Raw genomic sequence first — 27,213 nt, forward strand, 5'->3', positions numbered from 1 at the left:
ATAGATTAAACATTCTTTTAAAAAAAAAGTACTACATATTTTGTTATTTGTACAAGTAAGAAAAAAAAATATATATTAAATAAACTAGAACACGTTTAACGCATTTTTTTTTCATGTGATTTCATGGCTCCTTGCCGCTAGGCGGCAGCAGTGTGTGTTTACACTCAGTGACGCGGCGCTGTAACAGCAACAAAGGACCTTACTAAAACAGACCTATTAATCGATTTTATCACATCGATCAAGAGGTTTTAAAACATTTTACACCTAAAATCACATTTCAGTGCGTTATAGAACGGTTTATAATGTTAAAGTGTCTTTTTAATTTTAACGTCTGGCTTTAATTCTTGAGTAAAAAGTTGAAATTTATTCAACGAAAATCTGTGTATCGACTTGTTAGGTGTTATCTTGGAGAGTGTCGAAAACAGCGCCATCTGGTGGTTAGTAAAATAAATGAAGCTGTCAAAAGCCTGTGGAAGAAACTCGGTCAGATGAAGCAGAAATAGCACACTCTGTAGATCATTTCAATGTTATGTGCACAAATAAAAGTCTAACACGTGTGTGTGTGTGTGTGTGTGTGTGTGTGTGTGTGTGTGTGTGTGTGCCTCTAACTATGACTTTGCCTGTCTTTCTATATGCAGCTGTCTGTCTGCGTGCTTGTGGGTCTGTCAGTCTGTCTGTCTCCACTTGTGCATGTGTGTCTCTCTGAGTGTGTATGCCTGTCTGTCTGAATGCGTCTGTTTATTTGTGCACATCTGTCTGTCTGTGTGGGTCTCTGAATTTTTACGCCTGTCTGCATGTGCGCTTCTGTCTGTGTGCACCTGTCTGTCTGTGTATGTGTCTGTGTGCATGAGTGTGTCTGTCAGTGTGTGTGTATTTTACCTCGCCTCTGTGATCACTAGCCTCCCCTAATATCCTGAATGTTATATATATATATATATATATATATATATATATATATATATATATATATATATATAACATTCAGGATTTGTTGATGAAGTAGTGTTCGTAAATCTAAAATATCTTTTTTACTGATCCAGTAATACAGAAATCATCAAATACACATCTTAGAAAGCAACAGAATCGCGTCTTACAGATTACAGATCAGCTGGACATGTGATATCGGTTTGCCAGTTGATGTGAGGAAGCCCCCAGTGCTTCCAAATTCGAGCAAAATCGTGTACAACATTAAAAAAGCATAGACAGTCTGATTTTGTGCGTGAAGACAAGCTTGTGTCAGTGCAGTGAGCTCAGCAGCTTGTGTAGAAATGTCTCATGGTAACCCACACCATCATCTGAAAACTGCCTGGGTGTTTTTTTGTGCTTAGCCTACAAGTTAGCAATTTAGCAACTCTGTGTGGGTTGTGGTTGTGTCTTATGCAGCAACAAATGTGTCCCACAGCCAGATGTAGTGCCCTTGCCAGCTTTATGTAAATCAACTATTCTTGATAACAGATCTTAATAACGGATATTTTATACATTTAAGTCAAAACCATTTATAAATTACAGCACTTTTTTTATACATAAGCCCCCTCTTCGAGGCACCGTGAAGTCTGGGACGTAGGGCTTCGAGGTGTTTCTGATTACTCAGGTGTGGAAGTCAAGGAAACCTTTATAAGACTGAGAAATAAGAAAAAAACCATCAGAGACCTCAGATTGACCGAAATCGACTGTTTGGAACATTATTAAGAAGAACGAGAGAACTGATGAGCTTTGTAACCATTAAAGGACCAGTAGGGTGAGGAAGACCTCCACAGCTGACCACAGAAGAATTCTCACCATAATGAAGAAGAAGATTCCAGAGCAGCGATCTCAAGCTTCTATCAGGAGAACATCCAGGGGTTACATCACCTGGAGGAGCATGCAACTCCCTAAACATTGGGTTTATTACACGGCATGCTCCAACGCATTATAATGACTTACTAGTGACTTCTACAGGTGGATCATGACCAGATCATCTTTTTTAAGTTTTGCAGTTTTGCAATAATGCCACTTGCAGAAGTGAAGCTAGAAGTTCCCCAGACAACTTTAAACAGTGTTAAACACCATAAAACACAGACCCTTCTGTATCAGACCACCCCCAATTTTAGGTGAGCAAAAGTATAGGAACAGATCAGTCTTAAGGTAAGTAAGTCCTGCTCTCCTGTCCCGCCGAGGAAGCTGTCCCGCTCTCCTGTCCCGCCGAGGAGGCTGTTCTGCTGTCCTGTCCTGCCGAGGCGGCTGTCCCGTTGTCCAGCCCCACGGTGGACGTCGCCCAGCGTTCCAGTCCCGTGGTGGATGTCGCCCAGCGTTCCAGCCCTGCGGTGGACGTTGCCCAGTGCCCCTGCCCTGCTGGGGGTGGTGCTCCGCCTGTCTGCGGCCCGGCAGAGGCCGCCCTATTTCCTGATGCGTTAAAAGACAGATTACACAGGGGTCCAGGACCGTTGTCGGAGGGGGGTGCTGTAATGATCTCGCCGGCAGATGGCGCTGTGGCATCGACGTGCATGTGTTGTCCCCCTATCTATATAGAGTAGAAGTAAGTCACAAGCATGACTGTCGGTGTTACTTCGACGAGAGCTTTACTAGAGTGGAAAATTACCGCTTTTCCTCCAGGTATTTGGGCGGAGACTAAAGCAATCGATCCCAGAGCGCAGGATTAATACCATCCTAATAGATGATTGATCAGCGTTATACTCACTTGAATCATCAATGTATTAACACATACAAATGGAACAAAAAATAAACACTTTTTTTATTTTTAAACATTGGACTGTTTAACTTAACACATCTCAACTTGTCACACATGGACGGCTGCAGAGCACGCACGTGCACGAGATCATGGAATGAGAACTATTTCCACTGGACAAGTGCCATTGTTTTGGTTCTGTTCTCTTCCTGTTCAGGCATTGGTTGATGTCCTAGCTGTCTATGTTCAAGCGTAATTATGTTTGTTATTTAAAGCTCTCGTGTTGCTGTGCACTTTGCGCAGTATTAACTGAATAAGTGAATGTATAGGTGAAGACGTTTAAGTATGCTTAGCGGTCGTGTTTTCGTGTCCTGTTTCTGTTCCATGCCTCGCATCCAGTTTCATGTTTAACATCGATTATCTCTTCCAGTCTAGACCGCGCTTCTTGTTTATTGACTTCAATTTGCGAATAAAGACTTTGATCTGCGATTGCTTCTGCTTCTAGTCTCATTCCCTAACAGAGCCAGAATGAGGATATTTACATATTATTGTTTTTTCTGAAATTCTAAAAATGTTGTTTTCTTTAAATAGTTTTTAAAAAAAAACCACATATGCATTAAAGTGTGTGTGTGTGTATTACCTCGCCTTTGTGATCACTATCCTCCCCAAATATATATATATATATGTATTTTTAAAAAGGCATCTCCATCCCATACTGCAGCGTGACATGATGTCTGTTCACTTCTGCATTTTCATAAAGACCCACGATAAACAACACAACACAACCAATGAAAAAGTTTAAACAAATGAAGTCATCTCATATTTTGAAATAGTCCCCAGATTGTCACGATTCAAAGGTAGAGACGGAAGCAATCGCAGATTTCGAACATTTAATAAACAAACAGACAAAAAACAACGACACAATAACACGAGGCAAAATACTGCGGCGAAACTAAACATCGCCACGTGGACAAAAGCACGGATAGACGATACGTAAGACGAGGAAGCAGTGCAAACAGTGGCTATATATATGACTGCTAATTACCAGGAACGTGAATCAGGTGCAGGTGCTCATGAGACACTGAAGCAGTGGCTGTTGGGAACTGTAGTTCAGAGTTCTCTTACTGATTTCATGACACAGATACTCTGTTCCATCCGTCATAAAAGGTCACAGAGCATTTCATTTTATGTACAGTATCTAACGATGTATATAACAAAGTCTAATAATTATGTTCATTACGAAATGATAATAATAATGCCAGAAATGAGTTAGTTAACAGTCTGATTTTGTGCGTGAAGACAAGCTTGTGTCAGTGCAGTGAGCTCAGCAGCTTGTGTAGAAATGTCTCATGGTAACCCACACCATCATCTGAAAACTGCCTGGGGTGTTTTTTTGTGCTTAGCCTACAAGTTAGCAATTTAGCAACTCTGTGTGGGTTGTGGTTGTGTCTTATGCAGCAACAAATCTGTCTCACACAAAAAGAGTCTGTATCGGTCTGTGTATGAGCGGCCTGTAGGACATTATGCACATGTTATGTCACACACACACTGTATGTATGAAATTGTGTGGAATGCATATTAATTGTCCATGCATCATATTAAAAGGAATTTCAGCATAACCAGAAGGTGTTTCACCAGAACCTTTACATTATAACGTTATTAGTCAGGAAGTGACCGTGTAAAAAGTGCATGATTTATACACAAATGTAAGATTCTACCCAGATTATAGTCACACACCTTTCAGGATATCTGACATACTGTAGTAGAAGAGTTAGAATAATAATAATAATAATAATAATAATAATAATAATATTAAACTTTATTTTATAAAGCGCCTTTAAAAGCAGCTTCTCAAAGCGCTGTACATAAAATCACAATCCACAGAAAAAATAAAACATATAAAAGTTAATTAGAATAACAACAACATTAATAATAAAAGTAACTAAAGAACAATCATAAAAAGACATCAGCAGTCGAATGCAAGTTTAAAAAAGTCTTGAGAAGAGCTTTAAAAATGCCAAGAGTCTGGGCTTCCCTGAGTTCAGGAGGAAGAGAGTTCCAAAGTGAAGGAGCATAGACAGAAAAGCCCTGTCACCCATAGATTTTAGGTGTGTTTGGAACAGTTAATTACATTGAACAGATTACATTGTGCGATTTGGGGTGTAAGGGATAAAAAATAAAAAATGTTTTCCTTTTAAAAGCTGTGTACAGTGTAGTGCAGAGAGCCAATCAGATTTCAGCTTTCCTGATTCTGAATCTCGCGGCCAGACAACACCGAGTCGTGATGTTTTCAGCGGCTGTTTTAGCGACTGTAAGCGCTGTCCTAACCACTGAACACACTTTTGTGTCCTTTCTACTTTTCCACAGCGATGCAGATGCTATAGATACTTCACTTTAGATCGTTTTCTGCCGTGTCCAGGCCTCCGTACCGTTCACATCTCGCTCACCATGGCTTTCGAGGTTCGCTCTGTCCGCTCAATATGAGCACTGTTTTGTAAGCAAATATAATACAAAAAAAGTTACTACTTAGTAAGTTTTCAGAGACGACTACGTTTGAGTGCAAAAGTTTGCACACCCTTGGGGGAAAGAAAAAAAAAAGAGTTAAGAATGACTAACGAATAACCCGTATCGACTAGATTTCCTCTGAAAAGCTCATTTAGTTCAAAAGTTTGTTCATTAATGAAAGGCCAGTGCACCGAAGCGTGTATACACTGAAGTGAAGGTTTCAGCGTTGCTGATTCTGAATGTCGTAGCCAGAAAAGGATGAAACAGTGTTTGGCATTAATGGGTTTTTTCCCCCTGATTGTATACTATCGATACTTGTCCTGTCCAGGCTTCCGTACCAGTCGCATCTCGCTGATCATGGTTTCGATTCTCGAGATATATCTGCCATTTCCAAGTAAAACAGGAGCACGCAGTCCTCTCCAACGTCTCAGCCCGGCGTTATTAATTGCACTTGAAGAATTTAATTTGGTAACTCGGTGACGTCTGGTGAAATGAAAATCTCATTTCTGTGAGTAGCTCAACGATGAAATTATTTGAGTTGAACACAGCTGTTGCTTTCTTCCTCTAGTTTGTCTGCATCCCGTCCAGCCCTGAGTGTGGTGGTGTACCCCCTTCTCCACGAGGACTTAGGGAACGTGATCAGGGAAATGCCGCTCTGCCATCTGGACGAGATCACGCTCTTCAAGACCCGTGTGGCAGAAGATCCCACTGTACTGTGAGACACAGAGAGATGTCTGACATTGCCTTTGCGATGGTGGATGTTAACATTTCACCGCTTATTGTTTACACAGACACAAAGGGAGTTTTGCAGATCGTCTAGACGTCACCTGCAAAGGACTGAAATCAAAATAAGTGTGTTACAGACGTTAGTGGGAAGCACAACAGTGCCAGAATCACATCACACATGAAATAAAGTTGCTGTTGGTGCATTCTTTGTTGTTGTTGTTATGTCTTATGAATTTTCAGACAAAATAAAGGAACACGTTATCAAATAAAGCTGCGATCCGCGGGGTCCAAGCACCACCACAAACATTGCCCTGGTGGCCATTTTTGTTTAGCGATCATTAGGAATGAAAAAAGATACGTTAAGATAATACTTTATTAATCCCCAGATGGAGAAATTAGGGGAATGGAGAATACAGTTCAGAGATTAGCACAACGATGCAGGACGTCAATTAACTGTTGACACGTTTCTAACGTGCTAAACCCGAATCTGTTAATAAAGGAGCGCCTGGATCTGAGCATGAATTCTCCTGAAGGGCGTCTAACTGTGAATGCATAAAGAAACAGGAATGAGGAGAAAAAATAAAGCATGTAGAAGAAGAAATGATAGATCGGGTCATGAGCTTGGTTAGTATAAAGGAACTAAAACCACAAGTTCAGCAAGTTTTGCAGTGATGAGATTCCTCGTACACGTCCAAACGAACTTCTGATCACATCTTCGTTTCACTTCTAGGAACTCTTTTGAGGAATCATCCCGAACCACAAAGTGATTTCTTCATATTTCAGCTCCCTCTGATTTTGGAAGTTCTCAGCAATGTTGCGTTCAGGAGGCGCGCTGTTTGCTTTTTTCTGAAAGAAAACTCGACAGAAACGTGAACCCGAGGTGTGTATCGGGACGCGACAAAACGTCTGCGGGACGAAGAAACGATTTTCAAGAAGATTGTGATTTTAAAGTGGAAACAGTGCACAAAGATTTATAAATCTGACATTTAAAGAAATTAATGGTGCACGCGCACTTTCGCTCTAGAATCCATGCGAAGTTTTATAAATGAGGCCCCAGAAAACTAGGTGGCGCACCTCTGGTCAGTCCAAGGGACGTGTAGCTAACCAAGGTACAGTACCTGGGCTACAGGATTGGTTCCGGACCTCCAGGAAAGGCTTTCCTGAATCCCAGAGAGCCAGGTCTGTGTTTTTACTGGGTTTGCAGGATACCACCGGAGATGAAAATAAGATGATGCCAACGCATCATTTTTCCAGAACACGGCACATGGAGGTACGTCGAAGGGTGTCGGCTGTCTTGTCACGGTGCATGAAGGGAACAGAAACGTGTATAAGTTGTCAGTACTGGATGTACATGTATATATTATTTACTGTACTTAATATTAAGTTGAATATACACAGTACACTGTGTGTGTAAAGGTTCTATAAGCAGGTCTTGTTAAGACGGAATATTAACAGAAAGCGGATAAACGCTTTTGCCTTTGCATCACGGAGTCTTGCTGCTTGCTCAACATAAAGGAACTGGAAAGTTGTGCAGTCCTGCAATGATGCCAATTACAGAAGTGAAGCTAAAAGTTCCACAAGCTACTTCTAATAACTTCTACACATCTTCTGGGAACTGTTTTTGTACATTTTATTTGCAGCCGTGGATCTTCTGAGTAATCCTCCTGAACCCCAACATCCAGTAACAGAGCTGTATACACTGACGCTGTTTCTAATCACTGCATGAGGCGCGCAGTAGGTTCTCCTGGAGTTCCAGACATGTTTGGAGCTGTGTGTAATCGTTTCATGTGGCGTCGTGTGTTCTTTATATCGTGTGTGTTCTTTCCTTATCTGTAGCTTCCTGTTTGTAGGAGGACGGACACAGTAACGTAGCTCTGCTGATCACGCCTGCCTCGTGTTGTCTGTATAAAGTCTCTGACTCTGAGACTCTTCTGCACTCGTCGTTCAGTGAACATTGTGTTCCTCTGCTACGTCTGCGTCCATCATGAAGCTCCTCAGTGTGGTTCTCCTCCTGCTTCCACTCTCGCTCTGTTTGGCTGAAGTCGTGGATGATTTTACTGAGAGCTGTCCACAGTTCTTCGCTAATCCGTATCATGTCGTTTCTCCTCCCACGGGTTTTACTGGGGATCGCTTTAGAAAGATCTGTCAAACTCTAAATAATAAAGCTGAATTCGCGACACTCTATGACACGGAGAACAGGATCCCAGTTTACTCAGCATACAGGTTTACCGGACTAATGAAGTGTAAAAGAAGGATGGGAAACTGGTATATTGAACCTCAGGTAAGCGCAACTTAGGTTACTGTATCTTATAACTATTTAATTTATAACTTCTGCAACTTATTTTATGATCATTAATAATAATAATAATAATAATAATAATAATAATAATAATAATAATAATAATATATTTTAATTAAATAATTAAATCATTTTAACACCCACTCATAATAATAATGAAGAACTATTATTTTAATTAAATTTGAGTAATTGTAAAATAAATACAATAATATTTTGTTTATAAAAATATATATATTATAATACAATCCACAACAATAAACATTATAATAATAATAATAATAATAATAATAATAATAATAATTATTATTATTATTATTATTTAAATGTCTTTTTTACTGATCCAGTAATGCAGAAATCATCAAATACACATCTAAGACAAAATTTGTATTATGAAAAAATAGAGTATCTAAGACTTTTGCACTGTAATGTGTGTGTGTGTGTGTGTGTGTGTGTGTGTGTGTGTGTGTGTGTGTGTGTGTGTGTATGTATGTGTACCCCTTATGTAGCTGGAAAGTGGAACCTTGGGGCCAAACATGGCTACTGAGTCTGCTGTGAGAAAACAAGGTGTAAATATAGTTAATCAGGCTGTGAACGGAGATTATAAATATTCTGGCTATGATAAAGGACACCTGGCTCCAGTTTTCCATGCCACCTCACAGAACTGTGCTGATGCCACCTTCACGCTGACCAACGCTGCTCCACAGGCGGCAATGTTCAACCGCAATACGTGGATGAGGACAGAAAAAAGCATGAATGACACACTGACCAAATCTTGCCTTAATGTAGGCCTGCGTGCATTTGTAGTAACTGGGGTTGTGCCGGGTCCTGATACATTGAAAAATGAAGGTAGAGTGCGAATTCCCAGTCACTTCTGGATGGCATTCTGCTGCCTTGATAGCAATAATATACCCAGACGCTCAGGTGCATTTTATGGAAAAAAGGATGACTCTGTAAAAGAAAAGGATGAGTCTGAAAAAGAAAAGGATGAGTCTGTAAAAGAAAAGGATGAGTCTGTAAAAGAAAAGGATGAGTCTGTAAAAGAAAAGGATGAGTCTGTAAAAGAAAAGGATGAGTCTGAAAAAGAAAAGGATGACTCTGTAAAAGAAAAGGATGAGTTTGTAGTGTATCCCAGGAGTGTGAAGAACATGGAGACAGAGTTAACACAGCTGTATAAGATACATGTCAATAACATCCCTGATTTCCGCTTCACTTTGTTTGCTGGAGAATGTTATACAGAAACTGAACCAATGGAAAAACAATTAGTTGTAAAGGCATCAAAGCGTAAAAAAGGAACCAAAGACTGTAAACCAAATAAATGTAGAAAATTGTAAAGAAATTTAAAGCAGGAACGATGTTGAACTAGTGGAACGTCCGAGTGTTGAATGGTTTCAGCGTCTGTCCTGTATGTTTCCCATTCAGTGGAACAACTTCTACACACATACACTTAAAAAAATGAAAACTAATCAGAAATCACTCATGTGTTGATTGACATGTTGTTGTACTTTTAATCAGTTTATTTCTGTCACTAAATTGGGATCAGATCATTTATTATTAATCACTGAATTGCAGTTTGATTTTCTGCAGAATTCGACATCAATAAAGAGCATCCAATTAAACCGTGTCTCCTCTTACTTACTGCCGTATAACATCTGGAGCATAGCTATGGGACATTAACACTTATTAAATGTATAAAATAATAATAAAAAGATCTACAAACATCTGGACATTCATTTTTGAGTCATTTTTTTGTTTTGTTTTTAAAAACCTTAGATTTCGGGAGGACGTAACTGACTGGTTACATACAAAAAGTTTCTGAACTGGAAATAAATCATGAGGAATTGTGCATTTTAATAAGAGACAACAAAACAAATTCTGGGAAATCCCCACCCTGAGTTAAAAAAAAAAAGCTCAAGATTATTAAAAGGAAAAATGCCCCCCAAAAAACCCCTCTTAAATATTTATTTGATAAATGTAATCTTCAGAGAGAATTATTTTTATTTATTTTATTTTAGACTTTAAGTAGATTGTTTTTTACTGTGATTAATAAAAACTAACACATTTTGCTTTACTGCAAGTGTGTGTTTTAAATCTTGTGCCTGGTCTGTAAAACTTCTTGTCAGCACATGATGGAAGTAATATCCCACACTGCCGGTCATTTTTCTCTTCTCCCCTCTTCATTAATTAAAATAAATAATATAAAAATCTAAACTTGAAATGTGTGCAGACTTTTGTCTTTATTCCATAGATTAAACCATTCTTTTATTTATTTATATATCTATCACATTATTTTGTTATTTGTACAAGTAGGAAATAAAACAAATCAACTATAACACGTTTATCACTTTCATAATGTACGTATAAGCATATCCAGCTCCTTTTATTCATTAACATATATATATATATATATATATATATATATATATATATATATATATATATATTATTGTCAGTTTATAAATATCACTCATCTTAAACAGTGAATAGATCGTCCGTGTGCAATGTGTAACTGAAATGTTGTTTGTTGGAGTGGTACAAAAATATTTTATAAACATATGGAGATATGCTGCATTCTGAAATTCTAAAAATACTCTTTTTTCCCCCTTTTTTTTAAAAAGGAAAAACAACAACAACAACAACAACAACAATTTTGCATTAAAAAGTGTTAGTTATTCAAGTTCATGTGATATCATGGCTCCTTGCCGCTAGGCGGCAGCAGTGTGTGTTTACACTCAGTGACGCGGCGCTGTAACAGCAACAAAGAGGACCTTACTAAAACAGCCCTATTAATCGATTTGAACACATCGATCAAGAGGTTTTAAAACATTTTACACCTAAAATCACATTTCAGTGCGTTATAGAACGGTTTATAATGTTAAAGTGTCTTTTTAATTTTAACGTCTGGCTTTAATTCTTGAGTAAAAAGTAGAAATTTATTCAACGAAAATCTGTGTATCGACTTGTTATGTGTTATCTTGGACAGTGTCGAAAACAGCGCCATCTGGTGGTTAGTAAAATAAATGAAGCTGTCAAAAGCCTGTGGAAGAAGCTCGGTCAGATGAAGCAGAAATAACACACTCTGTAGATCATTTCAATGTTATGTGCACAAATAAAAGTCTAACACGTGTGTGTGTGTGTGTGTGTGTGTGTGTGTGTGTGTGTGTGTGTGTGTGTGTGTGTGTGTGTGTGTGTGCATGCCTCTAACTATGACTTTGCCCGTCTTTCGATATGCATCTGTCTGTCTGCGTGCTTGTGGGTCTGTCGGTCTGTCTACACACAAGCCTGTCTGTCTGGCTGAGTGTGTATCTGTCTGTCTCCACTTGTGCATGTGTGTCTCTCTGAGTGTGTATGCCTGTATGTGCACATCTGTCTGTCTGTGAACTCAAGGGTTCACATACTTTTTCCAAAAGCACTATGAGGGTTTTTTTTTGGTTGTTCTCAATAAAGACATGAAAGATCAGAATTTATTTTGTGTTATTATTTTAGGCACATTATATTTGTTAATACTCTTGACTTAGATGAAGATCAGATCACATTTCATGACAAATTTATTCAGAAAACCATGAAATTCCAAAAGGAACACATACTTTTTCTTGCCACTGTGTATATATATTAGTGTGATAACCCTTTGCCTTCAATAATGCCTCAGTAGCCTCAGGTACACTGCGTACAGTTTCTATTACACAGCGCGCGCTGTAGTGTTTGGGATTTTTAAAATATTTTTGTCTCTGTACTCCACAGTTTGAAATTTGCACTCTAACAATTCACGTGTGGTCACAGGATACATTCTCAGATCTTAATAACGGATATTTTATACATTTAAGTCAAAACCATTTATAAATTACAGCACTTTTTTATACATAAGCCCCCTCTTCGTGGCACCGTGAAGTCTGGGACGTAGGGCTTCGCGGTGTTTCTGATTACTCAGGTGTGGAAGTCAAGGAAACCTTTATAAGACTGAGAAATAAGAAAAAAAACCATCAGAGACCTCAGATTGACCGAAATCGACTGTTTGGAACATTATTAAGAAGAACGAGAGAACTGATGAGCTTTGTAACCATTAAAGGACCAGTAGGGTGAGGAAGACCTCCACAGCTGACCACAGAAGAATTCTCACCATAATGAAGAAGAAGATTCCAGAGCAGCGACCTCAAGCTTCTATCAGGAGAACATCCAGGGTTTACATCACCCGGAGGAGCATGCAACTCCCTAAACATTGGGTTTATTACACGGCATGCTCCAACGCATTATAATGACTTACTAGTGACTTCTACAGGTGGATCATGACCAGATCATCATTTTTAAGTTTTGCAGTTTTGCAACAATGCCACTTGCAGAAGTGAAGCTAGAAGTTCCCCAGACAACTTTAAACAGTGTTAAACACCATAAAACACAGACCCTTCTGTATCAGACCACCCCCAATTTTAGGTGAGCAAAAGTATAGGAACAGATCAGTCTTAAGGTAAGTAAGTCCTGCTCTCCTGTCCCGCCGAGGAAGCTGTCCCGCTCTCCTGTCCCGCCGAGGAGGCTGTTCTGCTGTCCTGTCCTGCCGAGGCGGCTGTCCCGTTGTCCAGCCCCACGGTGGACGTCGCCCAGCGTTCCAGCCCCACAGTGGACATCGCCCAGCGTTCCAGTCCTGCGGTGGATGTCGCCCAGCGTTCCAGCCCTGCGGTGGACGTTGCCCAGTGCCCCTGCCCTGCTGGGGGTGGTGCTCCGCCTGTCTGCGGCCCGGCAGAGGCCGCCCTATTTCCTGATGCGTTAAAAGACAGATTACACAGGGGTCCAGGACCGTTGTCGGAGGGGGGTGCTGTAATGATCTCGCCGGCAGATGGCGCTGTGGCATCGACGTGCATGTGTTGTCCCCCTATCTATATAGAGTAGAAGTAAGTCACAAGCATGACTGTCGGTGTTACTTCGACGAGAGCTTTACTAGAGTGGAAAATTACCGCTTTTCCTCCAGGTATTTGGGCGGAGACTAAAGCAATCGATCCCAGAGCGCAGGATTAATACCATCCTAATAGATGATTGATCAGCGTTATACTCACTTGAATCATCAATGTATTAACACATACAAATGGAACAAAAAATAAACACTTTTTTTATTTTTAAACATTGGACTGTTTAACTTAACACATCTCAACTTGTCACACATGGACGGCTGCAGAGCACGCACGTGCACGAGATCATGGAATGAGAACTATTTCCACTGGACAAGTGCCATTGTTTTGGTTCTGTTCTCTTCCTGTTCAGGCATTGGTTGATGTCCTAGCTGTCTATGTTCAAGCGTAATTATGTTTGTTATTTAAAGCTCTCGTGTTGCTGTGCACTTTGCGCAGTATTAACTGAATAAGTGAATGTATAGGTGAAGACGTTTAAGTATGCTTAGTGGTCGTGTTTTCGTGTCCTGTTTCTGTTCCATGCCTCGCATCCAGTTTCATGTTTAACATCGATTATCTCTTCCAGTCTAGACCGCGCTTCTTGTTTATTGACTTCAATTTGCGAATAAAGACTTTGATCTGCGATTGCTTCTGCTTCTAGTCTCATTCCCTAACAGAGCCAGAATGAGGATATTTACATATTATTGTTTTTTCTGAAATTCTAAAAATGTTGTTTTCTTTAAATAGTTTTTTAAAAAAAACCACATATGCATTAAAGTGTGTGTGTGTGTATTACCTCGCCTTTGTGATCACTATCCTCCCCAAATATATATATATATATATATGTATTTTTAAAAAGGCATGTCCATCCCATACTGCAGCGTGACATGATGTCTGTTCACTTCTGCATTTTCATAAAGACCCACGATAAACAACACAACACAACCAATGAAAAAGTTTAAACAAATGAAGTCATCTCATATTTTGAAATAGTCCCCAGATTGTCACGATTCAAAGGTAGAGACGGAAGCAATCGCAGATTTCGAACATTTAATAAACAAACAGACAAAAAACAAAGACACAATAACACGAGGCAAAATACTGCGGCGAAACTAAACATCGCCACGTGGACAAAAGCACGGATAGACGATACGTAAGACGAGGAAGCAGTGCAAACAGTGGCTATATATATGACTGCTAATTACCAGGAACGTGAATCAGGTGCAGGTGCTCATGAGACACTGAAGCAGTGGCTGTTGGGAACTGTAGTTCAGAGTTCTCTTACTGATTTCATGACACAGATACTCTGTTCCATCCGTCATAAAAGGTCACAGAGCATTTCATTTTATGTACAGTATCTAACGATGTATATAACAAAGTCTAATAATTATGTTCATTACGAAATGATAATAATAATGCCAGAAATGAGTTAGTTAACAGTCTGATTTTGTGCGTGAAGACAAGCTTGTGTCAGTGCAGTGAGCTCAGCAGCTTGTGTAGAAATGTCTCATGGTAACCCACACCATCATCTGAAAACTGCCTGGGGTGTTTTTTTGTGCTTAGCCTACAAGTTAGCAATTTAGCAACTCTGTGTGGGTTGTGGTTGTGTCTTATGCAGCAACAAATCTGTCTCACACAAAAAGAGTCTGTATCGGTCTGTGTATGAGCGGCCTGTAGGACATTATGCACATGTTATGTCACACACACACTGTATGTATGAAATTGTGTGGAATGCATATTAATTGTCCATGCATCATATTAAAAGGAATTTCAGCATAACCAGAAGGTGTTTCACCAGAACCTTTACATTATAACGTTATTAGTCAGGAAGTGACCGTGTAAAAAGTGCATGATTTATACACAAATGTAAGATTCTACCCAGATTATAGTCACACACCTTTCAGGATATCTGACATACTGTAGTAGAAGAGTTAGAATAATAATAATAATAATAATAATAATAATAATAATAATAATAATAATAATAATAATAATATTATGAAACTTTATTTTATAAAGCGCCTTTAAAAGCAGCTTCTCAAAGCGCTGTACATAAAATCACAATCCACAGAAAAATAAAACATATAAAAGTTAATTAGAATAACAACAACATTAATAATAAAAGTAACTAAAGAACAATCATAAAAAGACATCAGCAGTCGAATGCAAGTTTAAAAAAGTCTTGAGAAGAGCTTTAAAAATGCCAAGAGTCTGGGCTTCCCTGAGTTCAGGAGGAAGAGAGTTCCAAAGTGAAGGAGCATAGACAGAAAAGCCCTGTCACCCATAGATTTTAGGTGTGTTTGGAACAGTTAATTACATTGAACAGATTACATTGTGCGATTTGGGGTGTAAGGGATTAATAAGCCAGATAAGTATTGCGGAGCCAATCCATGTAATGCCTTGTATGTCAACATCATGATCTTAAAATGGACACGGAACCTGACCGGGAGCCAGTGCAAGGACTCCAGAACAGGAGTAATATGTTCACATGTCCTGGTTAGCGTCAGGATCCGGGCGGCAGAGTTCTGAACATATTGCAGTTTGTTAATTGTGGCTTTAGAAACTCCGGCTAAAACGTTGTTACAGTAATCCAGCCGAGTGACAACAAATGAATTAATCAACTTTTCAGCTACAGAGAAGTTTAGCATTGGCGCAGTCTGGCTATATTTCTGAGGTGAAAGAAGGATGTTTTAACGGTGCTCTGAACAAAAGAATCAAATGTAAGACTGGTATCGAAAATTACTCCGAGGTTCCTCATCTTACTTTGGGTCTCTAGAACAGAGCCACCAACAAACAGAGACAGTGGAGACTCTTTGTGAATTTGGTGACGGGAGCCTATTAGCATAACTTCGGTTTTCCCGCTGTTCAGGCACAGAAAGGTATTATTCATCCATGTTTTCATCTCAGAAATACAGTCAGAAAGAAAACAAACATCAAGGTCTTCACCAGATTTTGAGTGAATGGAGATTTGGGTATCGTCAGCATAGAAGTGATAACGGAGGCCGAGCGTTCGCAGCAGATGCCCAAGTGGAGATAGATAAATATTGGAGAGTAGAGGGCCTAGAACTGAACCCTGAGGAACACCAGTGAGCACAGAGCTAGTGTCAGACCTGTAACCACCCATAGAAATAAACTGGGAACGGTCAGTAAAATAGGATTTAAACCAGTTTAAAACTGTCCCGGACACACCAAAAACTCTTTCAAGGCGGGTAAGTAAAAGACCATGAGCCACAGTATCGAAAGCAGCTCCAAGATCAAGAAGCATAAGAATGGAAGTAGCTCCAGAATCAGAGGCCATCAACAAGTCATGGGTAACTTTGACCAGCGACGTTTCAGTGCTGTGAAATTTACGAACACCTGACTGAAGGGGTTCAAAGAGGTTATTAATTGTAAGATGATTACATAGTCGAGAGGCAACAACACACTCAAGCATTTTTGCCAAAAACAGAAGATTTGAGATGGGACGAAAATTGTTAAAATCATCCACGGAAACATTTTCTCTCTTTGGTACAGGTGTAACAGCAGCAGGCTTTAGTACTGCTGGAACGACCCCAGACTCCAGTGATTCATTTATAATGCCGAGGATAGCAGGGCACCAAACATCGACGCACGATTTAAATAGGTTTGTGGGAATTGGATCCAGCAAGCAAGTGGTAGATTTCATGCTGGATACCTTCCTTGTGAGAGCCTCGGAATCAAGCAGTGAGAAATGAGTGAAAGAAGCACCCGTGAACCCAGATGGACGAAGGAGTGAAGTGGCACCGTCAGGGTTAACAGAAATTTCTTTATCTAAGCAATTTGGGACACACCCATGGCTTCAAGCAGTTGTCTATTAGCACGTACAGCACGACAAATAATTAACTGCACTTAAAGCATTCGTAAAAAAATTAATAAAAACACCCAAAACTGTATACGGTCCCATAACGAAGACCAACTGTATGTTGACACGTGAAATTCTGGAGGGATGTCGGACGGCATGGCGCGGTGACATAATGACGCTGGCTGTTAATCTAATTATGTTCTCCATCCGTCCATCTTCTATACCGCTTATCCTTTTCAGGGTCACGGGGGAACCTGGAGCCTATCCCAGGGAGCATGGGGCACGAGGCGGGGTACACCCTGGACAGAGTGCCAATCCATCGCAGGGCACGATCACATACACACTCACACACCCATTCATACACTACGGACACTTTAGACACGCCAATCAGCCTACCATGCATGTCTTTGGACTGGGGGAGGAAACCAGAGTCTAATTATGTTCTAGAACATGTAAACCAGGTACATGACAGGAGTATTCTAAAAGCGAATCATGTAAACACCTTAATCACATTATTATCTTACTCAGAGTAAGGTGAATAGTTAGATTACTGCTGTCCATGTTAACATAGTCACTGACATTACAGCCCAAAAGAAAGTGTGTGTGTGTGTGTGTGTGTGTGTGTGTGTGTGTGTGTGTGTGTGTGTATGTGTGATACGATAACACACCTGCCCTCTGAAACCCCCCACATGAACACACTGATTACTTTGGCGTACTTGATTTCCAAGTTCACCTTCATGGATTACTGAAATACAGAAAGTGAATCACCAATTTCCCATCTTTCCACCGAACATAGTCACTGCTGTTGCTTTCATTGTCCTTCGCTGTTGTTTTTCCAACACGGAACAATGACAACACCATTAAAGGCGTGTCCTGATTCTGCAGTCAGACGCATTCCTGGATCAATAAGGGAGGTGCACATCTGTCTCTGCAGCATCAGGAAGTGCCAGTAATGTAGCTCTGCTGATCACGCCTGCCTCGTGTTGTCTGTATAAAGTCTCTGACTCTGAGACTCTTCTGCACTCGTCGTTCAGTGAACATTGTGTTCCTCTGCTACGTCTGCGTCCATCATGAAGCTCCTCAGTGTGGTTCTCCTTCTGCTTCCACTCTCGCTCTGTTTGGCTAGAGTTGTGAATGATTTTACTAAGAGCTGTCCAGGGTTCTTCGCTACTCCGAATGATGTCGTTTCTCCTCCCACGGGTTTTACTGGGGATCGCTTTAAACGGATCTGTCAAACTCTAAATAATAAAGCTGAATTCGCGACACTTTATGACACGACGTACAGGATCCCAGTTTACTCAGCATACAGGTTTACCGGACGAGTGGACTGTAATAGAACAACTAGGAACAACTGGTATATTGAACCTCAGGTAAGCGCAACTTAGGTTACTGTATCTTATAACTATTTAATTTATAACTTCTGCAACTTTTTTTATGATCAATAATAATAATAATAATATATTTCAATTAAATAATTAAATCATTTTAACACTCACTCATAATAATAATGAATAACTATTATTTTAATTAATTTAGAGAAATTTTAAAATAAATACAATAATATTTTGTTTATAAAACAAAATATATTATAATACAATCCACAATAATAAACATTATTATTATCATTATTATTATTATTATTGTTATTATTATTATTATTATTATTATTATTTAAATATCTTTTTTAACTGATCCAGTAATGCAGAAATCATCAAATACACATCTGTCAAAATTTGTATTATGAAAAAATAGAGTACCCAAGACTTTTGCATTGTAATATGTGTGTGTGTGTGTGTGTGTGTGTGTGTGTGTGTGTTCCCCTTATGTAGCTGGAAGATGGAAACTTGGGGCCAAACATGGCTACTGAGTCTGCTGTGAGAAATATAGTTAATCAGGCTGTAAATGCCGATTACGCCGGGTCTCCCTATGATAGAGGACACCTGGCTCCAGTTTTCCATGCCGCCTCACAGAGCTGTTCTGATGCCACCTTCACTCTGACTAACGCTGCTCCACAGAATTTATCATTCAACCGCGGGCAGTGGAAGGTGACAGAAAGAAAAATGGCTGTTTCTCTGAATGAATCTTGCCGTAATGTAGGCCTGAGTGCATTTGTAGTAACTGGGGTTGTGCCGGGTAATTATAAAATGAATAACAGAGTGCAAATTCCCAGTCACTTCTGGACGGCATTCTGCTGCCTTGATAACAATAATATACCCAGACGCTCAGGTGGATATATTGGAGAAAATATAAATAATGTTGTATCTGGCCCAATGACCAACAGAGATCTTGAGCGTCAATTATACAATCTGTATGGGAGAACTGTCACTTTGTTTGGTGGTCGATGTTAGATGCAGAATATGGAGAAAAGCGTGAACTATCTGTGTTAACACGGCTGTATCGGGGACATTTCTGTAGCATCATACCTCCTTTTAATTTCACTTTGTTTCCTCGACGACGCGACAATTTCAAACACAAAATAAAACAATAGAAATGCAAACAGCTGGAAAGGGGAAACACGCCGCACGAAAGCGTCAAAAGCAGGAACGATGTTGAACTAGTGGAAAGTCCGAGTGTTGAATGGTTTCAGCGTCTGTCCTGTATGTTTCCCATTCAGTGGAACAACTTCTACACACATACACTTAAAAAAATGAAAACTAATCAGAAATCACTCATGTGTTGATTGACATGTTGTTGTACTTTTAATCAGTTTATTTCTGTCACTAAATTGGGATCAGATCATTTATTATTAATCACTGAATTGCAGTTTGATTTTCTGCAGAATTCTACATCAATAAAGAGCATCCAATTAAACCGTGTCTCCTCTTACTTACTGCCGTATAACATCTGGAGCATAGCTATGGGACATTAACACTTATTAAATGTACACTAGAATCTCACAGATATTTTCTGGAGCAAAATAATAATAATAAAAAGATCTACAAACATCTGGACATTCATTTTTGAGTCATTTTTGACCTTAGATTTCGGGAGGACGTAACTGACTGGTTACATACAAAAAGTTTCTGAACTGGAAATAAATCATGAGGAATTGTGCATTTTAATAAGAGACAACAAAACAAATTCTGGGAAATCCCCACCATGAGTTAAAAAAAAAAAAGCTCAAGATTATTAAAAGGAAAAATGCCTTGTCCTTATGCCATAGATTAAACCATTCTTTTATTTATTTATATATTTATCACATTATTTTGTTATTTGCACATGCATGATATAAAACAAATCAACTATAACACATTTAACCCTTTCATGCATAAATCATGTTTAAGCGAATCCAGTTTCTTTTATTTAGGAATATATATATTTTTGTCAGTTTATAAATATCACTCTTCTTAAAAAGTAAATAGATCGTCCGTGTGCAATGTGTAACTGAAAATTTATTTTTTTAAATAGAAAATATAAAAATGTAAACATATTCTTCACAGGTACAACATTTACACAGTACATTAAATCATTCGCTTTTAAAAATCTAAGTTGTTTGGTGGAGTGGTACAAAAATATTTTATAAACATATGGAGATATGCTGCAATGATAAATAATCTAGAACGAGACAGAATGAGAATATTTACATATTATTATTTTTTTCTGAAATTCTATTTTTTTAATAGTTTTAAAAAAAAACCCTAGCATTATAAAGTGTTGTTATTTCAAGTTCATGTGATATCATGGCTCCTTGCCGCTAGGCGGCAGCAGTGTGTGTGTTTACACTCAGTGACGCGGCGCTGTAACAGCAACAAAGAGGACCTTACTAAAACAGCCCTATTAATCGATTTGAACACATCGATCAAGAGGTTTTAAAACATTTTACACCTAAAATCACATTTCGTTATATAATAGTGCGTTATATAACGGTTTATAATGTTAAAGTGTCTTTTTAATTTTAACGTCTGGCTTTAATTCTTGAGTAAAAAGTAGACATTTATTCAACGAAAGTCTGTGTATCGACTTGTTACGTCTGGTGTAACTGAGTTCCATCAGAAACGCATGTATACACACACACACACACACACACACGGGGTGAGCATCACTCCTGACAGTGTTAGCGGTCATCTCCAGTGTGTTTGTGTGTGATTTAAAGTGGTGATGTTGCGCTGTGTGTTGTTGAACACTGTGCGAGCCGGAAGTGCTGTTCATGTGAGGAATTCTCCGCCGTGTTTCTGTCACATCGCTGTGAGAAAGTTCGCGAATGTCCCAAACCCAACCGGAGAAGAAGATGAGGTCCAGTTCGGGGATTATTCTAGAACTTTCTCCTCCAGGATGATTTTCCGGAAGACGTCCGCTGAGCAGCGGGACGCGAAACATATAGACGCGGAAGTGGAGCAGGACGAACCTTACCACTTCCGGTTTAGAACCAAGCACCGGAAGAGTAACACACCGTACTGGTATTTACTGCAGTGCAAGAAGCTGCTCAAGAAAGATAAAGTGAGCGAAAGATTATAAAAATAAACATTAAACTCCATTGTGTCTCTGTGTATTGAACCGAATTCTCCATTTGATTCTCTAACACAGCAGCTCTGAAAGTAGTTCCGGCTCCGAATCACAGCTTTATATTAATGCGCTAATGTCTTTATCTTCTCTATCAGAACTAAGTTGTTTCACATTAAACGGAGCTATAAATGGATAAAAAGCACAATGTGTCGCTCTTACTGTAGTGTAAGAAGAATAAAACGCTTTAATAACCCCTCTCTCATCCATCCCTTCTTATATTCTCTCTCTCTCTCTCATCCATCCCTTATTCTCTCTCTCTCTCTCATCCATCCCATCTTATTCTCTCTCTCTCTCTCTCTCTCTCTCTCTCTCTCTCATCCATCCCTTCTTATATTCTCTCTCTCTCTCTCATCCATCCCTTCTTATATTCTCTCTCTCTCTCTCATCCATCCCTTCTTATATTCTCTCTCTCTCTCTCATCCATCCCTTCTTATATTCTCTCTCTCTCTCTCATCCATCCCTTCTTATATTCTCTCTCTCTCTCTCTCTCTCTCTCTCTCTCTCTCTCTCTCTCATCCATCCCTTCTTATTCTCTCTCTCATCCATCCCTTCTTATATTCTCTCTCTCTCATCCATCCCTTCTTATATTCTCTCTCTCTCTCTCATCCATCCCTTATTCTCTCTCTCTCTCTCTCTCTCTCTCTCTCTCTCTCATCCATCCCTTCTTATTCTCTCTCTCATTCATCCCATCTTATTCTCTCTCTCTCTCTCTCTCTCTCTCTCTCTCTCATCCATCCCTTATTCTCTCTCTCTCTCTCTCTCTCTCTCTCTCTCTCTCTCATCCATCCCTTCTTATTCTCTCTCTCATTCATCCCATCTTATTCTCTCTCTCTCTCTCTCTCTCATCCATCCCTTCTTATTCTCTCTCTCTCTCTCTCTCTCTCTCTCTCTCTCTCTCTCTCTCTCTCTCTCATCCATCCCTTCTTATTCTGTCTATCTCTCTGTCTCTCATCCACCAATTTCTCTCTGGCTAAATCTCATTTACTCTATCTATCTATCTATCTATCTATCTATCTATCTATCGCTCCATCAATCTCTCTCTCTCTCTCTCTCTCGCTCTCTCTCTCTCCTCTCAGTTATCTGAGGCATTAGCGCTGTTTGAGGTTGACATGCTGAAAGGGGAGCGATTGCAGCCGGAGGAGTATAACTACACGGTGCTGATTGGGGGATGTGGACGAGTCGGATATATCAAAAAAGCCTTTAAACTTTACAATGATGTGAGGACACACACACACACACACACACACACACACACACACACACACACACACACACAGAGTCAGTGATGATGATGATGATAAAGTCTGAAATGTTTTCCCCCAGATGAAGAAGCGCGGGTTAGAGCCCTCGGGCGCGGCCTACACGGCTCTGTTCAACGCCTGCGCCGAGTCTCCGTGGAAGCAGTCGGGTCTGGAGCAGGCGCTGAAACTGCGTCAGGAACTGCGCAGGAAAAACATCCCTCTCAATGCCATTACCCATCATGCACTGCTCAAAACGGTGGCGCGGGCCGGAGACCTGAAGGCTTGTTTTCAAGTGCTGCGGGTAACGTCATCCCGACACGCTCACGAACTCTGTATACGTGACGTGTTTTACTCCTCGTTTATATTCTAAAACTAGACCGGAATATTGCTGCCATGTGGTACGCGTTTTTATCAAAGTGTGTGTGTGTGTGTGTGTGTGTGTGTGTAGGAGATGCTACAAAGCGGACAGGCCATCACACAAGAGACATTTCAGTACTTGCTGATGTGCTGCGTGGAGGACAAGGAGCAGGGCTTCAGACTCGCGCTACAGGTACACACACACTCACACACACTCACACACACTCACACACACTCACACACACTCACACACTCTCACTGTTCATTGTCTTTCTTTTTTTCTGTCTTCTTTTATGCTCTGTCTCTCTTTGTGTCTCTCTTTCTGTTTCTTTCTTTCGTTCGCTAAGTAAGCTTAATGAGAGCTAATGAAAGCGGTGTTCTCCTGCAGGTGTGGCACCAGATGCTAACAGCTGGAATAAAACCAGACGTCCAGAACTATAACATCCTTCTGCGCGCCGCGAGGGATTGTGGGATCGGCGATCCTGCCCTGGCTTCTAAATTACTCCTGAGAGGTCAGGAGGAGTCCGAACTCCCAGCTCAGAGAAGAGGTCAGAGGTCGAGGCTGAGAGAGGGGGCGTGTCCTCCGGAGCCTTTAGACGTGGATGCGTTCGAGCGACGCGTGCTGACCGACACGGCGTCTGATCTCACACGGCCGACTCTGGACTCGACAGAAACTCATCCGATTCCTGCTTCCTCGTCACCTTGCCTGTCGCCGTCGCTACAGCCGGCGCCTCCGTCGCCGTCGGTCCCAAACCTGCTGGACCCGAGCACCTGTCACTCGGATGTGGTCGCCTTGGCGACAGCGAGCAACGCGTCCGATAGGCTGGCGCTGATCGGAGACCTCGACGGCTTCCTGAGTAAAATGTCCGACGAGGGATTGAAGCCCACCGTCAAGACTCTCACGCTGTTGGCCGACGTCACGGAGCCCAGCAGCCAATCAGTACACAGCCTGATCCAGGTGGCCAATCAGGGCGGAGTCAAGCTGGACGTGGGTTTCTTTAATACGCTGATCAGGAGAGCTGCTAAAGTGGGAGACGTGGAGGGAGCCAAGGTCAGACCACGTTTTTTAATCTTTTTATTTATCTTTATTTGGAAGTGAATCGCAAAACCTGCACAACGTCGTAAACACAGTTTGTAAAAGCTCCTGTCTCTCTGTTTCAGGCTGCGAAGGCGCTGATGCTGGAGAGGAAGTTGCGTGTAAACGCTCGGACGTTCTGCAGCATGGCCCTGACCTGTCGCACGCAGAAAGACGGACTCCAGCTCCTCGCCGACATGGAGGTCTGAACAACTGACCTCGACCTTTTCCATCAGTTCAAGTTAATTCCGTACGCACCTTCCGTAGAAATGAAGACAAATAGAAAAAAAACCCACTGAGATTTAAACCAGTAGGTCTAAAAAGTATGTTTTGTTGTTAGGACAAAGATGAATAATTTCGGCCGTTTTTATTTATTAGTTTTTGCTCGTTTTGTTATAAAAATCAATATGTGCCAATACTTCTCGATAGCGTTGTATGTAAAGTAGATTGCTTTAAGGGATTAAGTGCACGTTTGTAAACATCTGTATGTGACACGAGATTACAACATTACTATAAATTACTAAAACAGCGAATGTTTATTTTTGTTTTGTTTTGTCAGGCGTGCGGCGTGACGGCGAACGCTCACGTGTTCAGCGCTCTGATTGGTCAGGCCACGCGGCGTTTGGACTACGTCTGGCTGCACGAGCTGCTGCTTCAGATGCACCAGATGCAGGTTTCACCCAACGACGTCATCATCAAGCAGCTGGAGTTCGCCGCGCAGTATCCTCCCACCTACGACCAGGTCAGTTACGCTCGTTTGCATATGCAAATTCTAGCAAGAGTTTTGTTTTATTCTGTTTGTGATTTTATTCATTTCCATTTGATTTCTTTCAGCGTTTTTCTTTGTATCAAATGAGGATTTGTCTATTTTTTCAGGATGCAAAGTTGTATTTTTCTTTCTTCCGTATTTCTTAAATAAATTAGAGTTGTACATTTTTATTTATTTATTTTTGCACATCTTGTAAAAAATGCTGGCGATTTGTTAGCGAGGGGGCGTGGTATATGCATAAGACATGTAAATCAGTGGGAGGGGTCTCGAACACTAATCGAGACAGATTTCTTGATTCGTGAAACTTGCACCGCAGCTAAAAGAAATCTTAAAAATCTTTTTCTGCTCCATTTGGTATCGTTTTTAGCTGAATTCTTCCTCTAAACAACATCTTGAGTTGATGATCCTGTTTATTCTCTCTCTCTTTCTCACTCTCTTTTTTTTGTGTGTAAATCTCTTCCTAGTACAAGTCGAAGAACACGTACTTGGACAAGATCAACGGTTTCCGTGGTTTCTATAAGCAGTGGCTGGAGTTCACGCCTGCACAGGAGACGCCACACCCATGGGAGAAATATCACCAACCCGAGACCGAGATCGAGCCGGGTGGAGTGGAGTCTGGACGTGGGAGCGATAAACCGCGTCAGCTGAGCTGATTCACTAAATGTAAAATAAATAAATAGTTTTCACAGCATATGACTCAACTGAGGAGTGATAATTATATATAATATATTCTCTTGTGAGAGAGAGGACGCTATAGGACGCTTTGGAGAGGGCGCTATACACACTTTATGTACAATACGATGATACGGTTTTCAAATTTGCGTCCACAATTTGTTCTCTTGATGACGCTTGTCGATTTCTTGGAAAGCTGAAACTCCCTCACCAAACAGCAAAAACGTAAGAAATGTGTGGGTGTGTCCACTGCGGATCTCCTCAACAGGCTGAGCAGAAAAGCATCTCGGAAAGAACAACACGTGGAACCTTGAAGAGGACGGCCTACGACGGCAGAACAACACAGGAAGATTGGACGAATGTTGTGTATGTTAATTCACCATGAACTGACTTCACTCGCACTTTATTGGTCAATCGATGTTTCAACGATTAATGTCGAGTTACAGACATTTAAAAAAAAAAAAAACATGGTACATACGGTACAAATATAAATACTATGACAAAAAAAAAACATTATATAAAGAAAAAGCTGAGCAATTTATTTATAAAAAATAAAATCAGTGGATGGAAATGAGATATATGAAGGCATCTGTGGAAAATGTCATTTTAAAATAACTCGTTTAACCCCACTCACAGTTCACGCCCATGTTCCGTAAGCTCCGCCCCCAAGTCTCAACAGCGTGTTTATAACGTGACTAAATTACCCCTGTCCAATCACAGACCAGCATTCCGACCGGAAGTCAAGTTTCCACATGGGATTTCTCAGCCACATAATACTTTTGTTCTAAAATTGTGACTTAACCCGTTATTTAAAAAAAATAAATAAATCATATTCTACATATTTTGTAGGTTATTTGTATAAGTACGAAATAAAATTTATATAAAAAAAATAATAATCAACTATTGCACATTTAAATAAAATGTTGATTTTTTTTCTTTTTCACGTTCAACCAAAAACGCTTATTTAAATGCACAAAAGAAAAAAAACTCTCCCCTTTTTACAGTCGTGACGTCATTTCCGACCGGAACTTCCCCTTTTTTTTTTTTTGCAATATAGCGCTAAGTTTGAAGACACGACAGTAGCGCAGTCTGTTTATAATGTCCGTTTACTTTGTCACGTTTAATTAGCATGTTTTGGATTTACACCGGTTGTGAAGTTGTTTTTACAGAGTGTTGTATTTTTATTTCCGTTATTTTAGCTTCGGTAATAATTAAGGTAACTGTGCAGTAGGACAGCCATCTTCAGCAGCTCGCTGTGAGTTCCTTTATTTCCGGGTTTTCTCAGAGAAAATAATCCGACTGCAGCGGGGATTTCAGAGGAGAAAGCTGACACTCGGTCATCTGACCTGTTCGAGAAGTTACAGGTAGCTGAAGCTAGCGAGCTAAAGCGGCTAATGGATCCAAGCATCGAGGTGATTGTGCTGAGCGACGATGACGATGCAGGCGGTGACCACACGGGGGCGCTCGACAGCTCCTCCGTTTTAATAGTGGAAGAAAACGAAGAGAGCAAAGGTGCCAAAACTTTGAGCTTTATTACAAATAAACTGTTTTGTAACAGCACTGCTACTGTACATACTGTTATCTATATATCTATAGTTATATAGTATCATATCTTCACTTTTAAATTGAACAGTATTCATGTAAACTGTGTGTGTATATATATATATATATATATATATATATATATATATATATATATATATATGT

The 27,213-nt window shown here is 40.2% G+C and overlaps 4 protein-coding genes across 6 annotated transcripts in view; all 4 read left to right on the plus strand.

The window, feature by feature from the left end:
• The first annotated feature begins 7,345 nt into the window (after nt 1-7,345).
• LOC128629234 (uncharacterized) lies at nt 7,346-9,811 on the plus strand. Its single transcript, XM_053676360.1, has 2 exons — nt 7,346-8,177; nt 8,702-9,811. The coding sequence occupies exons 1-2, from the start codon at nt 7,881-7,883 to the stop codon at nt 9,524-9,526; spliced, it is 1,122 nt and encodes a 373-aa protein (XP_053532335.1). The 5' UTR covers nt 7,346-7,880; the 3' UTR covers nt 9,527-9,811.
• Nucleotides 9,812-17,858: 8,047 nt separating this feature from the next.
• LOC108261698 (endonuclease domain-containing 1 protein-like) lies at nt 17,859-19,700 on the plus strand. Its single transcript, XM_017462511.3, has 2 exons — nt 17,859-18,259; nt 18,719-19,700. The coding sequence occupies exons 1-2, from the start codon at nt 17,960-17,962 to the stop codon at nt 19,235-19,237; spliced, it is 819 nt and encodes a 272-aa protein (XP_017318000.1). The 5' UTR covers nt 17,859-17,959; the 3' UTR covers nt 19,238-19,700.
• Nucleotides 19,701-20,863: 1,163 nt separating this feature from the next.
• Nucleotides 20,864-25,527, plus strand: ptcd1 (pentatricopeptide repeat domain 1). Its single transcript, XM_053676317.1, has 8 exons — nt 20,864-21,326; nt 22,469-22,609; nt 22,716-22,934; nt 23,082-23,183; nt 23,379-24,041; nt 24,152-24,268; nt 24,625-24,807; nt 25,299-25,527. The coding sequence occupies exons 1-8, from the start codon at nt 20,988-20,990 to the stop codon at nt 25,485-25,487; spliced, it is 1,953 nt and encodes a 650-aa protein (XP_053532292.1). The 5' UTR covers nt 20,864-20,987; the 3' UTR covers nt 25,488-25,527.
• A 994-nt stretch (nt 25,528-26,521) lies between these two features.
• Nucleotides 26,522-27,213, plus strand: part of zgc:112980 (uncharacterized protein LOC503706 homolog) — a 7,560-nt gene continuing 6,868 nt past the window's right edge. For all 3 annotated transcript variants that reach the window (XM_017457802.3, XM_017457803.3, XM_017457801.3), the window contains exon 1: nt 26,522-27,018. In XM_017457802.3, the coding sequence (XP_017313291.1) occupies nt 26,901-27,018 (118 nt within the window). In that variant the 5' untranslated portion in view covers nt 26,522-26,900. The remainder of the gene's footprint in view (nt 27,019-27,213) is intronic.

The sequence above is a fragment of the Ictalurus punctatus genome, chromosome 26, assembly GCF_001660625.3.
Source record: "Ictalurus punctatus breed USDA103 chromosome 26, Coco_2.0, whole genome shotgun sequence".
Taxonomy (NCBI): domain Eukaryota; kingdom Metazoa; phylum Chordata; class Actinopteri; order Siluriformes; family Ictaluridae; genus Ictalurus; species Ictalurus punctatus.